Here is a 15,769-nt window from a genome sequence, read left to right as displayed (position 1 = left end):
TCAAAGACATGTTTTAAACACCAATTTACATCAAAATGTCCTTTAGATCAAAGAGTGACGAGTACCCAATCCCTAAGCATGAGGAAACGAGTCACATACCTTTGTAAGATTATAATATATCCAATCGTACAAATTTAGATTTTTGTTGTTCTAAAGTCCGAAATTCTACAAAGAAAATAAAAGAGAAAATGGAAGAAAAGAAAAATGAGAGCAATTTTTTTTTTTGAAACAACAAAAGGTACACATACTTAGCAAGAAAAGCACACTTATGTCTTCATCGATGCCCAAGCATAAGAAAACATCATCAATGCCCAAGCATAAGAGAACATCTAGGCTGCCTACTTGGGGCATACTAGTACCTTTTTTGTACTTGACCGGCGGACCACAGCTTGTGAAGCATGGTAATATATTTTGATAGTGAACATTCATGGGACCATTGTATTCCACAGTCCACTGTGGCAGTGGGGGGGAGTAGGGTTGGCTGTTCTATCCTCTGATAGCTAGTACTTGTACTGCTAACAACCTTGATACAACAAAATTGAATCTTTCATAACCAAAACAGAAGAAAAGCAAGGCGATAGTGCAGTTCTAGACCTCATGAATCACCCACAGGGTTAATAGCTGGGACAGGCTCATGAATCCGTGGAAGTCAGCTGTGAGAGGCACACCATCTAGTGAACCTAAGCAAAACATGCACACATCCACACTGATGTAACAAGCATACATTTACCAAAAGACTTCTGAGTTTCTGTTAAAGATCTGGAACTGAAGGGCCGGCATCCATGACAAAAGCTTTTACTGAAAGAGGGACTAATACAAAACATGTTGAAAACTGTATAGCATACAAGTGGGGACAAGCTGGTGTCAAGTCTCTTTTTATATTGACAAGTAAATGGACCCGTCTACGACAGGCTTCCTCTCTCTCCTCTTTCTCTCTTCGCCACATGGAGCCCTCCATTGCCTAGAACCTGACTCTCCTCTGAGTGCCATGTGGAACCTTCTCTATTAGAAAATATAATTGACAAGCCCAAACTAAGTGGCCGTATCAAGGAAGAATGTCTTCCCTCCAAGGGAGTGAGCTCCTAAGGCTCTAAGACACTCTGCTCTTGAAAGATTACATGAGTCACTTCTGAGCTTACATATAAACAAGGTGATACTGATGAATCAATACAGTTATCTTCAAAGTATCATTTCTCTGCATTCTCCAACTGTGGAGGGCCATCAGTATGGATCTGTGCTTCTCAGAGAATACACTCTAATTTATTCTTGCATCCAATCATGGAGATCAAAACCAAAAGCTTGATTATAATGTGACAAACTAAAGCAATCCACCTTTTGTAAGTGTCTTTCCCAGGTGCCTCTGTAAATGTGAAGAAGTTCTTGTACGTTCAACACAGCCAAAGTGAATGGGGCTGATTTGGAGGATTCCTCTCCTTGAAAGGCATATCAAAATAGCAGCAAACAACTCCCCGTTCCACCCAGAGAGAATGAACATTGTGAGCTTGCTAAGGTAGTCCAATCAATTTTGGGAACTGATTTTAAGACGTTAAATGTAAGAGGCAAAACTTCCATATTTAACTTTGAACCTGTACACAATGAGCACCCAATGTACCAAAGGAAGAAAAGGTTATCCATCAAGGCCATTAGCATCCATGGTAGCAATGCCTTCCATAAGAAGGAAAACCTTGAGTGCAACATTTGTTGTAGCTTCCATTATTCATGTTTGCTAGTTCAGTCATGAGGAAAATCTTTCCATGAAAATTAAAATGTAGGGTGATTAGATATTAAAAAAGGGGATGACATCACTCTCAAAATCCTGTATAACAGAACACAATTGTTTTGAGGCAAGAACCAAAAGAGCAACCTTACGACCTTACCTGTCATGCATACTTGTGGGTTTCAAGCATTTCCAGGGGCTTCAGGACCAGCTGTTGGCCGGCGATTCAAGTAACGAATGACAGCATCTTCAACCCTACAGCAACCATGGATATCTTAATAATAAGAATGAAGTACCAAATGTCCGTGCATGTGCTTAATAGGTCAATAGAGAATTGAAAAAGGATAAATTGTACATGAAATTCAACACACTAGTAAGCGCCCATAGTTTGTAATCCTCAAGAAGAGTAATCGCCCAGATGTTCAACAATAGAAGACACAAGCAAGAATGAACGAAACCTAAAACAAGGGACTGTCTTCCAAAAGAAATAATTTATGCAAAGCACTAAGCTCACAAACTTTACAAACGTCTTACTCTTAGAGCTGTTTTAAAGATCAGTCACCTCACCCATGGCCATCACAAATCATTCTGAAAATACATGTCCCTTAATTTCTATAGTTTGGTACATAGTAGCCTAGACAGTGTCATGGACATCTAAAGCATATGGCATGGCTGTTTAGGTGCCAAACAGCTCTGCAATCCACAGCAGCCCACAGCAGTCATGCAGGCTGCCACGTTGCCACAGGACCAAACAGGCACAATGAGCATAATAGAAGCAGCATGACAGGTCAGCAAATACATCAGTGCTGGCATCAACAGTAATGGATGCGGATGCTAGCACTGACAGGTTGGTAGTACTGACATGGCAGGTGGTCACACTAACAGATCTGGTCAGCCTGCCAGTCAGGCCAGTCCAGTCGCAAGTCGGGGCAGTGCCAGAAATATGGGCAGTCGTGGCAGTCAGGCGGGGCATCTTGAACTCAGTGGCCTATAAATATGGGCCAGGGGCTCAGTATCAGGGGAATCAAGGTGCCTTGTCCCTCATCCATTGTCTGCAGATGGAAACAGCAAGGAGGTCAAAAAACGGGAGCAAATAGTGCCTCACCACTGGCTGACCCCCAGAAAAGCAAGTAGGTCTGCTTGCAGGGTATTACTATGCAGCCCAATGAAGCTCTAGGATAGCACGCAGGCTGACAGAGATTAAAGGTGCCAGGAGGAAGATCATAGTTTTTGACTGATTAGGGGACTGCATCTACCGTCCCTTTTCTGCTAGATGGTGGCACACTGAGCACACCCTACTGGTATATTACATTTTTCATGCTCCACATGATGTATCTATGCCTTGAGTTTCTTCTCTCGTTTATTTCGTCTATTTCAAAGGGGAAAAAAAAGATGGGGATTCAAAGAGCTCAACTAGGAGTTCTTCACCCGAGATGATCATCATCTAGCTTTCATTTAAGTCCTTTTACATGAAAAAAATGGGAAAAATGGATGTACTGTATGAAACACCCCGTCCAGGTCTAGTGACCAGCTGACCTTGGAAGGGTACAACTTTGAACAAGTACCACGGGTGACGGGATGCACCCGCAAACAACCAATGAGGGTTAGAGCCTGAAGGTCAATCCCAGCCGAAGACTCAGTACATCAAGCCACCCCAAGCCTGAGGTCTACACCACGCGAGAGCTAGCCAGCCTCGAGGTCTGACCGTGGTCCCATACCACATGCCCCTTCCTCTCACTGATGCTCCCAGGCCAGTAGGTCTATGTCCCAATGAGAGTCCACTCCTTGGGACCCCTGATACTGAGACCCTGGCCCATATTTATAGGCCAGGCAATGGCTATCCTTAGCAGTGAGTCCTAAACTTTGGCATGCATGCCTAGAGTACCCTTATTTTTGGGGGCCATGCTTTGCCCATTTAGCTGAACTGTGTAAAGATCAGCCATGCCACTCATAGGCTAGCTCTATTTAGCCAAGCCCTTTGCATGCTAGCTCAATCTACAAGATCTAAGCCTCATCATGTTAGCTCTGTTCTCAACCCTAGATTATCTCAAACCCAGGGTTGGACCACACTTTAACCCTAGATCCAATCCAAGATCCCAGGTTAGTCTGGCGTTGACTTCAGGCAGTTTAGTCAAGCCTAGGCTAGTTATGGATGTAACATTCGCCCACCCTTGAAATAGATGTATGCAGGCATAAATCAGGGTAGGAAGGACGGATCAATGATTCTCAGACTATACTTCTTAGTCCAAAGTCCCCAACACCAATATCTGTAAGGTATCCTCCTCAAAGGAAATTCCATCCAGACATTTACCAAGAATGGTGAGTGGAGAAGTATCAGCTCTAGAATCCTTTGAGCAAACTCAGAAATGGATCCCAACTCACTCACCTCAATTCTCATCCGAGGTTTGAGTAGGTTACATCCAACTTCCAATTGTATGTTTAGCATTGTAATCTTTCAATGTCATGCCAAACATACTAAATTCGACTCCTCTTTCAGATCTAGATTCTGGATAGTATCTGTACTGTCAACCATCAGAATCCAACTGATTACCCGTAGGTACATGACAGAAGAATTAGTGCACTTGGCAGATAAAGAAATCAGCTACAGCACTCATACAACTTTCTTATCAGAACATCAAATGTGACACCCTTATAAACAATCATTTAGTAAGTTAGCTGTCACCTTACCAACATCCTTTGGGTAACTACAGCCCATTTGGTATGGCTTTTCCAAGACCTGGCAATTTTGGGTAACGCCACGATTGATAGCCTAACTATAGTCACCACTGCAAAGTGTCTTCGTGAGCACTCTACCCATGATAGGGGCCGCATACACCTGACAGCCCACAAAATACATTTAGCAGTCACAGATTAGTGAGGCGAGATTTGTCTTGGTAGACTTGCAATAGTTTAATCCAAGCCACCCATCCCTCCATGTTCAGGAAAGACTTCCACCTGTCCATCAAACAGGTTGCTGCAGTTAGGGACAACGAGAAGGCTGTTCCATGCTGCCCCATAGCTTTCTAGCAGCCAGTCGCCTGAGCAAATATTCCACTCAAGCTTCCTCAACAGCCTTTGTTGGTGCTTATTGTCTACAAATCATGCCGGTCTTTCCAAAACAATTGTCTGTGAGACAACCCTTCTTGCACAACTGTTTCAGCCAATGGTTATAGCACCAGCAGGGAGGAGTTTTGCAGATCTCTCTACCACCAACCCTTTCTGCCATTCGCAACTCAGCCTAAGCTGCTCCAAAATCTTGAAATCAGCTTTACCTTAAGCATGCAGTACCCTTCACAACTATGCTTGTCCATTAGCTGCCATACACTCTGCCTCTGTGGAAGAGAGGGAAACAATACTTTGCTTTTTGCTTGCCCATGATATGTCTACTCCTGTGGAAGAGAGGGAAAAGTATAGCCTGAAGTAGACTTTCTGTCTCTTCTGCCAGGCCAATTACCAGGTCAAGAGTTTTGGATGCGACATACAAGATCCCAAAATGCAATGTACCTGTCCTAGCTACCTTCTAATGAATGGATTTAGGGTGTCACATAAACTGATGCATAGGAAATATCTTAGTCATAAGATAAATCAAATTGCCACAAGCCTCTTATACAAGGTAACATCAATATTTGTTTCATCAGTGCGGGAATAAAATTCATCCTTGACTCCACTGGAGTAACAATTAGCTTGCTGTCCAGCATGCGAAACTCTCAAGTCGGCCCTGGCATATTTGCTTTGGCTCATAAAAATACCATCTTTGTGCAGACTGTTACGAGGAAATGATTATATTTGTGCACAAATTCTAACGTAATTGAATTTACACATGAATTACCTTGGACCTTGTTGGTGGCAGAAGAATTCTGCGAGTCCTGGTTCATGTGTCAGGCTCAAGGAAATAATTCCTAGGGACCCTAGGAAAATTGTGCACTTGGAGTATTAATTGTGCCTTGGGGTAGTTTTCTGGTGACCACAAAAGAGTTGTTAGAAATCCATTTACTAGTTTGGGATTTAAATCTGCAAGTTGTGTCCACATGCCGGGAACAACCAAATTTTGGTGCATGCTGGCCAAGAGAGGTTAGTTGCATGCTTGCGCCTACGTCCAAGAAAGAGAATCGTCCAAATCGCAGGTGCAACAGGCTGCTAGGAAGGGAGGCGAGCTGAATTTCGTTGCCCACAAGTTGATTTTAGGCAGTTATGGACAGGGTGATTTGGATTCCATGGCTCTACGGATCATATATGCAATGTTGGTTTTGTGGTGCATGTGCACATATGTGAATCTGATCAATTCTTTTGTTCATGTACTTCATCAGTGGATGGCAATCGAGGACGTTTACCTTGTGTCAAGAGGGAAGTATGTCATGAGGACGTGATTTTATTTGTGAATTCTAACGTAATTGAATTTACACGTGAATACCTTGGACCTTGGTGGCACAAAAATTTCAGGAGTCCTGGTTTGTGTGTCAGGCTTAGGGGATTAGGCTGTCTCAAGATAGAGGCGATTTGATTTGTGGCTGTTTTGTGCTGTTCTGGGGCTCCTACAAGCTGGACGAATTGCTTTTGGGACCTTCCGGCTGTGGTTTTGCTGGCTGTCCTATCTGTTGCTGATTTCTAACGGAGACCAGGCTGTGGATGCTGTGGCTGGTTTGTTGCTGGGCAGTAGAAGGCTAGTCATCATTTTGGGCTGATTCTAGGCAAGAAAAGTCTAGGTGACCTTGTTTGTGGGGTTTTCCATGCTAGGGCTGCTAGCCAAGTGATTATGCAGTGAGATTGGTCAACTATCATGCCTTGCTGTGCACTGCAATTCAAAGGTTGTCCGTCGAGGGGCACCGTAACAGCCATGCTGCTTTGCTTGCCAAAGGATTGATGCTGTAACAACTTGGTGGGGCTGAGATTGTTGAACGATTTCTACTCTGGGAGATGGAGGCAATTTCCCAGATGGGTTATGCCTCACACATGATATTTTGGGGGAGGATACGTGTTTCAAGCTATGGCTGGTCAAGCCGGAGGAGGCCCTGGTTAGTATGGCAATTATGCAATGGGTTTCCAAACAGGAATGCAAGGCATGTTAGGGGGCATGCATACCAATTTGATGTGCGGTAATGTTGGCATGTAGCCATGTAGGCAAGTATGCAAGGGATGATGGGAAATCCTACTGCTGTGCCAAATATGTGAGTTCTGAGGCTGCCGTGCCTAACACAGCAACAGCTCAACAGCATGCTTGTCCTTTCACATTGTCATACTTGGAGGTGTCCTCCCATCAAGGAGATTTTGGGTCAACCTCAATGCCTTTAAGAGGGGCCATTGAAGAGGTAAAAGGTGAGAAGATGAATGAGTGATAGGGGCCATTCAAGAGGTAAAAGGTGAGAAGATGAATGAGAAAGAAAGAAAAAGAAAGTCTATTAACGTCCACTGGAGACCAAAATGTCTATGGCACAGCAAGAAACCCTCTGGTACATCTACTTTAGGGAGGGCACATGGCAGCTCCCAAGGAGTGCAAATGCAACCCCCATTATTTTAGAGTACCTACATAATAGTCTAAAGAGTAAACGGCCATACATCAGTTTAATAATGAGAGTATTTTGGTTTTGATTTAAACTCTCTGATTAGAGCTACGCCTTCACGGTAAACTGCCCATTTTCCATCCTTTCTGGCAGCCCTAACATTAGCTAATTCAATTGCCTTATTCTTGAGTTGAGATTGTGTAAGCTCCTCTACTATCCATACTTTGGTACCCTTCAACTTGTAAGATTGTCGAAGAAGCTTGATCCGCATATCTTTTGACTTCAGTGTAAGGATTACATGACCTTTATAGTGCATAATAGAAGCTGGCCGGGAGTCGTCATCATCTTGCTCATCATCATCCACCCATTCAATGTTGGGCAAGCTTGTTTGATCTTTGTCAATATTTCACTATGAGTCCTTCTCTTTGTACCAATCTTCTGGGAGTCCCCCTATTCTAATCTTCAGTGCATTATCACATCTAGCTTCATGTTCTTTAATCTCTGCTTGAATATCAGACTTACTTGCTTTGGTGTCCACTTCCACAATCACTTCCTTCTTAGCAGTTTATACTTCAATGTGAACAAGATCTTTGACTGTAGAGACTAGCTGCGGAGTGCCATGGTAGAAGAATAAACAGCAAAGGCATCTACGTCTACACATCTACCATCATCCAAGCATCTGTCATAGGCATCAAGTCTATACAACCCTCTAGTCAATGTCCCAGTCAAGACCATGGTAAAGGCATGTGTAGCATCATAAACCGCACACTGAACATCATCAAAGAGAACTTGATAGCCACAAGTAGCTATGGCTGAAATAGAGATAAGGTTCTTGCGAATGCCTGGAACATAAAGCACATTGTCTAGAGTGACTAGACCACTATCAAAGAACCAGGCATCAGATACATTAGAAACTGTCATGCAAACATCATGAACATCATGAATGTAAGGATTATACTGACATGTAACAAGAAAAGCCCAATTCTGGTCTTGTGCAAAGTTACACCTGCAACCAACCTCAATGTAGTAGCAAAGACCTAATAAGAGTCAGGCAACCCATCAAGGGTATTAGAAATAAGCTGGGAATCATGCACCACCTCATCAATGTTAGCTAATTGCTCTTTCAAATCCTTCACACTGGTAAGATAGGCTTCCATATGAGCACCCTCTTCAAGCTTCAAGTCCTTTAACTGCTTTGCGGAGATAGGAAACCCTTGCCTCATTCCACAACTGATATAAGGATGCAAGTTGATACCATGCTTGCTTTGTTGTCTTGCAAGACTGGATATGAGGGATAACAATCCTTTTAACTGAAAGAGCAATCTTTGAAGCCTTTTCCTTGCTATATTTTCGGGCTACATCATTGGGGAAGCATTTGTTGCATTGGTTCTTTCCATTTTCTGCAAAACAGCCCTTTCTTTGCTTCATTTGCATTTTGGATCTTGTTGGCTTGGAAGGCCCTCGTGTTGGGAATTTTTGCAACAGGTACACCTTGAGATAGTAGAGTCTTTTGCAATAAAGAGCTTTGACACTTGATTAGCATTTTGTCTTTTGATTTTGAGAGGTTGCCCTTCTCTCATTTGCCTTGCCAGTTGGTGCATTTGCTTTGAATTTCAGCACCATGACTAGCAGCAAGCAGTCCGTACATCTGTACAAAACCACACGTGTGAGGCCGTACAATTGCAACACACCTCGGGAGAGATGATGGAGGTCGAAAATGCTACAAATGAACCAAAAGATAGCCAAAAGGAACAAATGGAGCACCAAAGACTTAGTTTCCCACGATGGAATTTTGCTCGAAACAGCCCCGAACCGCTTCAGCTTGCTGCAAATTCCTTGAAAACGAGCCAACCAGCAAAAATGAGAGCTCTAGGGGCTGCCAAACAGCTTGAACAAGCTGCCAATGGCTGAGGGAATGGATCCCCAACTTGCTCTAATACCACTGTAGGCTAGGGCAAGCAATGGAAGCTCAAAATGAAGGAGCGAAGACAAAAAACGAGATGCTGTAATGTATTACTGCAAAAGCAAAGACTAAGTGGAGGCTAAAGAGAGATCCAATAAAACAAAACCCTAAAGCAAAGTGCCCAAACTGGACTACGTGTCCTAATTGTCCTAAGTGGTACATGTACTAACTGTACCAGCTGACCTAACTGACTATAACTAGGCCTACAAGGCACATACCAAGGAATGAGTGGCATCTATGGATAGCCCATAGAATGGCCTACACTTTTTACAGCATATTGAAAAGCATTTACAGATTTATAAGAAGGAAATGTTGGCTGTAATTCATGACTTATTGGGAGCTGATTTTACACTATAGACTGATAATCAATCTTTGCGATATTTCCTCATGCAATCTAAGCTATCGAAAAAGCATACGCGGTGGGCAAACTTCTTGTCCATGTTCCATTTTCAGCTTGTTCATGTGGAAGGCAAGAAGATTGTGGTTACAGATGCTTTGTCCAGGAAGCCACAGGTATCTGTAGTCTCTATTGCTTATCATGATGATTTGCAACTCATGAAGGGACAGTATCCTAGGAACACTGATGCCACAATCAGAGCGATGGAGCATTACTTTTACTCACCTAGTTTGCGGCGTGATGTGGAAGTGAAACCAGCCTCAACAATGTAAAGGGTGGTAAGATCCACTTAATTACAGCATACACAACAAATTGGCAAATAAATATGCACCACAGAACAAATCACAGGGGAGCTAGAGCGCTCCTACTCAGAAACAAGGACACTGATTGGCCCCAAATGTTGGCGCCCCTTGCGGTATTTATTTAACATTCATTTGAAGCTAAGCGGCTAATTCCCTGCTCAACTTCAAACGGTGAACGACATCCAATCACTAGACAATCATGTATCCTCAACCAACCAAAGCATGCAACAAAGACCCCAATAGCATCCACCGTCTGAACCACTCCTGCAATCGCACAACCAAGTGCCCGACCAGCCAAACACGACTGAACAACTGCAAGACAAAGCCCTCAATAGCTGAACTCTGGTGCAATCAATCCGCCAAACACTTCCCAACGGGTTGCCTCAATCTAAAGCCTCCCTGGCCACTGCCCAACAGCATAAATCAACCCTTCTTTGAAATCCACAGAAGAAAGGTCACCCTAGCTGGAAAACCCTAGATCCTGCGGAGATAAGCTGATCTGCTCTGGCACAGTCCCAAAAGCAGCTTAAAAGCGAACACCCACGCTTGGAAAATTACTAAAATCAGCTGCAACACACGAAAGCCTCCAAAAATCAAATTGCAATCTTCCCTGCACAGCCTGGACAACCTAGAAACAAATCGCAATTTTCCTGGGACAGCCTGGACAACCTGGATGCATCAAAGCATATGCCGTGCTAGCATTCTCGATAAGCTAAGACATATTGGAGACTTGAGTCTTCGTGCAGCAGTCTCTCAACTCCTTAGGCAGCCCGCAGCAATATTTCTCAACTTGCTCAGTGAAAGGAACAAGCCGGTAGGAGCTAACAGGCAACAAAGCCGCCCAAAACTTGCTCCTCGAAATTGCGGCAATTAATGGAATTCAGCTCATGCCAAGCAATCATGATATCTACTTCAAAAGTCGTGGTAAGCCACGCAGCGGAAAACACCTGCTTGAAACCTACCCACGTGTTTGGTGCAGTGTTTTGCATAAGCATAGTAGTCCACCATTGAAGTGCGTTCCCCTTTAGAAAACTTGCAGCCCGGCGTACTTTAGATGACTCTGTGAAATTCCCTCCTGTGTAGGCTGCATCAAACTGCTGCAAAAAGGTCAAGGTCCTGCACCCCACTAAATGTCTCAAATTTCACAGTTGCACTGGCCTCTTTAAAGTCCTTCAACTTCCCATGAGGTGCCAGATTCTCATAAACAGGTGCCTGGGCAAAAGGGACAGCAGCACTCACTCTATCCCCTACACTATCAGCATTGCGAAAAGCTATATTATTCAGACCAGCAGCCAAATTTTGCATATTTTCCAAAGCAAGGTTACTTGTTGCTGGGGTTGCTCCAACATTTGCATACATCATATTCTGTCCCATGGGCTGTAAACTAGGCTGAAACCCAACTGTTTGACTAGCAGGCATACTCGAAAATTGGGCTTGTGGGCTGACCATAGCTTGAAACACTCAACCACCACCAAAGTAACTTGGGTGCACCAAGTTTGCCAAAACTCCTTGCTGTCCGGAAACCATGGACTGAAAATTATTACCCTGAGTCGGCCCCGGAATCGTATTAGACTCCTACTGACCATAGGGGATTTGAGAGGGCTGATCCTGAAAGTTGACATGTGGTCGCTTGTTATCTTCAACATCCCTATCCCCATCATCAGGCTTCCTTTTCTTCGGCTACACATCTGAGTTCATCATCTTCTGGAAGTGAGGATCCTGTGTGAACTGCGTGAAAGCACTAATGAAACTCTGCATCTGTGCCTTGAATAGTTCCACATCCTCCTCATCTGTCCGATCATCCTGATGCTCTGCAACATGTCGGATCTCCTCTCTTGCACCTTGGTCACCACCAAGAGACTGAGACATCTGCAACGTAGTCGGTGGAGCCGACCAGTCAACCTAGTCGATGGAACTGACTAGTCGTCCCAGACCCCAGCGAGAGCAAGGGGCTCCCTGTTAGAAATGACCCGACAGAGGGGTTGCTGATCCGTCCTCAGGTCAGCCGCGCTAGACGAGGCTGGTGGTGAGGACTTTTTGTAGGACCGCGTAGCGGTCTAGTTGTCGTGAAGTGAGATATGAGCGGTACTTCCAAAAATAAGGCTCCATCTCATATTGTTGAAAGAAGGAAGAAAGTTCAATCCATATTACATAACAAAGATAAAATCTTTGAGGTAGATAAGTTCGTGGAGAATTGGGATGAAGCTTATAAAAAGGTCAAGCTTGCTCTTAAGAGACTCGAGAAGCAAAAAAAGCTATGGATAAACATCACAGGCGTTTGAAGTTCATTGAGGGTGGGTGATTATGTGTTGCTGTGTTTTGCTAAAGGCAGTCTGAAAAACCGCAGAGGTTATACCCTAAGATGAGCTTAAGATATTATGGGCCTTTCAAGATCATTGAAGTGGCCTACAGGTTAGACTTGTCGGATGGTTGGAGAATTCACAATGCCTTTCACGTGAGTTTCTTGAAACCATTCCATGGTCCTCTTCCAAAGGACATGCTCGCTGAGAAACTGCCAGAGGTTGAGGAAATGGATAAGCTTTTGACTCCTGAGAAGATCTTGCAACATAAGGAAAGAAAAGTTCGAAGTAAAGTATCACGTCACTATCTGGTGAAATTTAAGAACTACTCTTCCAGCATGTGAAGTGGTTGGAGGAGAGGGAGCTAGCAGATGTACCCCAAGTTTTGCAGCTTTGTCTCGAAGCTTTTCAACTTGAGCCGACCTTGGTCGAGGCTCGTTCAGGTTCAATAGGGCACAGGTTCTAGAATATTACTAGTACTCAAGAGGGGGGTAGTACCTCCGCTGCCTTGTCACGGACAGGCCTAGATGTCCAGAAGTTGCTTGGTGACACTATAAGTCTCACCCGAGGTACTGAGCTGACGATATATCTGTTGTGGGACTTCTATGACCAGCGTACTAGTCACTTGGATGCGTTTGCATTGATGTATGATTTGTTATCCATGGCTCTACCGATCATATATGAAATGTTGGTTTTGAGGTACATGTGAACATATGTGAATCTGATCAATTCTTTTGTTCATGTACTTCATCAGTGGATGACAATCAAGGACGCTTACCTTGTGTAAAGAGGGGAGTATGTCACGAGGATGTGATTTAATTTGTGAATTCTAACGTAATTGAATTTACACGTGAATACCTTGGAGCTTGGTGGCACAAGCCTTCCACGAGTCCTGATTTGTGTGTGAGGCTCAGGGAACTAATTCCTAGGCACCCCAGGAAAATTGTACACTTGGTAGCTTCCTAGTGGCCCGAAAAGAGTGGTAGAAATCCATTTACTATTTTGGGGTTAAAATTTGCCAATTGTGTCCATAGGCCAGGAACAGCCAAATTCAGGTGCATGCTGGTGACTTGCATGCTTGCAAGCGTCCAGGAGGGAAAATCACCCAGTTCGTGTGTGCAACAGGCTGCCGGGAAGGGAGGCGAGCTGAGATTCGCTGCCCACAAGCTGATTCTGGGCAATCCTGGCCAGGGCAATTTGGTTTTTGGAGATCTGCGAGCTGTTCTGCATCCTGGAAGAGGGCGATTTGACCTAGAGCTGGTTCTTGTTGATTCCGGGGCCAGAGGAGTAGGGCGATTTGTCCTAGAGCTGATTCCCGCTGATTTCCGGACCAGAGGAGCAGGGTGAATTGATCCTGGGGCTGCGCAGGCTGTCTCGGGGTGTCTTAGGGCAGAGGCGATTCGATTCGTGGCTGTTTTGTGCTGTTCCTGGGGGTCCTATAGGCTGGACACATTGCTTTTGGGGCCTTCCGGGCTGTGCTTTTGCTGGCTGTCCTATCTATTGCTGATTTCTAACAGAGACCAGGCTGTGGATGCTGTGGCTGGTCTGTTGCTGGGCAGTATAAGGCTGGTCGTCGTGTTTTTGGGCTGATTCTAGGCAAGAAAAGGCTGGCCAACCTTGTTTGTGGGGTTTTCCAGGCTGGGCTGCTAGCCAGGTGATTATGTAGTGAGATCTCTTGCAATTGGTCAGATATTGTGCCTTGTTGTGCATTGCAATTCACAGGTTGTCAGTCGAGGGGCACCGTAACAGCCAGGGGCTGAGTGCTGGCCTTGCTTGCCAAAGGATTGAAGCCATAACAACTTCGTGAGGCTGAGATTGTTGGACGATTTCTATTGTGGGAGCTTGAGGCAGTTTCCTAGATGGGTTATGCCTTGGAATTGGATGCATGTGAAGCCATGATTGGCTTGGATTGCTGCAGGCAGAGGTTATGCTGTGAACTGGATGCCTACAGGAAGGGTTCAGTCTTGGTTGTAATCTGCTTTCAGTTGAATAAATAATTAAAAAATACCACAAAGGGTGCCAGCCGATTTGGGGCCAATTGGTATACCGTGTGTTGAGCAGGGGCATTCTAGCTCCCCCTGTGTTTTTGTTTGCTGTGGATGTTGGCCAGTGGAGTAATACTTGCTAAATTGTGATTTTAACGCCCTTGTTTTCATTAGAGGTCGGTTGCACAGCCACACTTCAATCCCCCCAAAAAAAAGCTACCCAAAGCAGCCTTGATCATTACATGTGATTATCAAATCATCAACATATGAAATCACACATATCTGTGCTGTAACCTTTTGGCATCAAATACAGATTGTGATCTGAAGTTGCCTTTTGCAAAACCCTGGGTTTTGAAAAAGCATCTACTTTGTCATACCATGATTTGGCTAATCACTTGAGTCCATAAATTGACCTGTTGAGCTTAAAGACTATGTTTTCCTGCCCCTTTTGTACACAACAGTTGGCTGCTGCATGTACACTTCCTCATCAAGGTATCCATTGAGGAAGACGGTCTTGGCATCCATCTGGCAGAGTGGCCAATCAAATAGGCTGCCAAGGATAGCAGTGATCTAGCAGTGAATGCTTTACAAAAGTCTCATGAAAGTCCACCCCATCTTCCTGTGAGTAACCCTTTGCTATAAGCCTTGCCTTATGCTTGTCAATGGTGCCATCAGACTTGATTTTGTTTTTGAAAACCCACTTGCATCTCATGGCTTCTTTCCAGTACACATGCTTGTCAGCCTGAGTAAAAATTTGAGGCTCATCATCATTAACCACATGCATCATAGAGTTGGATTTCGTACTCTTTCTAGTGCTGAATTCTGGCTGATGTCTTCCTTAAGCCGCTCTGAAGTGCATCCTGAATCTGTACACCTGCAGTAGTCCTTTAAAAAGCTTTTAGAAGTTTGTCATTTTTCTGAGTGGACGTGGAAGGACTTGGCCAGGCTGCTGCTGCTGTATGTCAGGCTGCTGCTGTACTAGAATCTGTTGCTGCTGTGTATTAGGTGTTTGCTGTTGCAAATCCAGCTATGGTCATCTCCATTTGTATGAGGACTTGAGGGCTTCACTTCCTCACCCTCTTGGCTGTCATTCACCTCCAAATATGGCCGCCAGGTAAAACATCATAGTTGCTTCTCTTTCTCTGAAAACAACATCTCTGCTTATGATTACTTTGCCTGTCTCAATGAGGTAAAGTCTGTAACCATTGATCTCGGCACTCTAGCCAATAAATATGCACGTAGTGGCTTTGTCATCCAGCTTTTCCTGAGTTCTTATGGAATGTGTGAATAGCAGATGCGACCAAGCACCCTTATGCACTAAGATCCTACAATATGCATATAACCTGGAAGTGTAGATTTCCTTTTTATCTTCAGGTTCTTTATTTGTAGAAAAGGGGTAGGGGGGGCAGAATTAGTAAAGGGGATAGAATTAGGGGAAGGGGGAGAGAAGATGGGGAAAAGGAATGAGAGCAAGAGTGAGTACGGGGGAGGCGGGTGTGGGAGAGAGAGAGAGAGAGAGAGAGAGAGAGAGAGAGAGAGAGAAGATGTGGCATGATATGATTGTATTAAAGTCAACTGTGAGACCCTTCAAGATCTATGGGACTGGC

The 15,769-nt window shown here is 44.4% G+C and overlaps 1 protein-coding gene across 1 annotated transcript in view; it reads right to left on the bottom strand.

The window, feature by feature from the left end:
* Positions 1-812: 812 nt before the first annotated feature.
* LOC147901911 (SWI/SNF complex component SNF12 homolog) overlaps positions 813-15,769 on the bottom strand; it is a 30,352-nt gene continuing 15,395 nt past the window's right edge. Inside the window, exons 2-3 of the mRNA XM_087374389.1 lie at positions 1,878-1,972; positions 813-1,586 (exon numbers count right to left, since the gene is read on the bottom strand). Of these exons, the coding sequence (XP_087230515.1) occupies positions 1,900-1,972 (73 nt within the window). The 3' untranslated portion in view covers positions 813-1,586; positions 1,878-1,899. The remainder of the gene's footprint in view (positions 1,587-1,877; positions 1,973-15,769) is intronic.

This window comes from Dipteris shenzhenensis, chromosome 5 (genome assembly GCF_047967505.1).
Source record: "Dipteris shenzhenensis isolate YYH24624 ecotype China chromosome 5, Dip_SZ_1.0, whole genome shotgun sequence".
NCBI classification, from domain to species: Eukaryota; Viridiplantae; Streptophyta; class Polypodiopsida; order Gleicheniales; family Dipteridaceae; genus Dipteris; species Dipteris shenzhenensis.
Note: the sequence above shows the minus strand (reverse complement) of the source record. Positions and strands in the feature narration are given on the sequence as shown.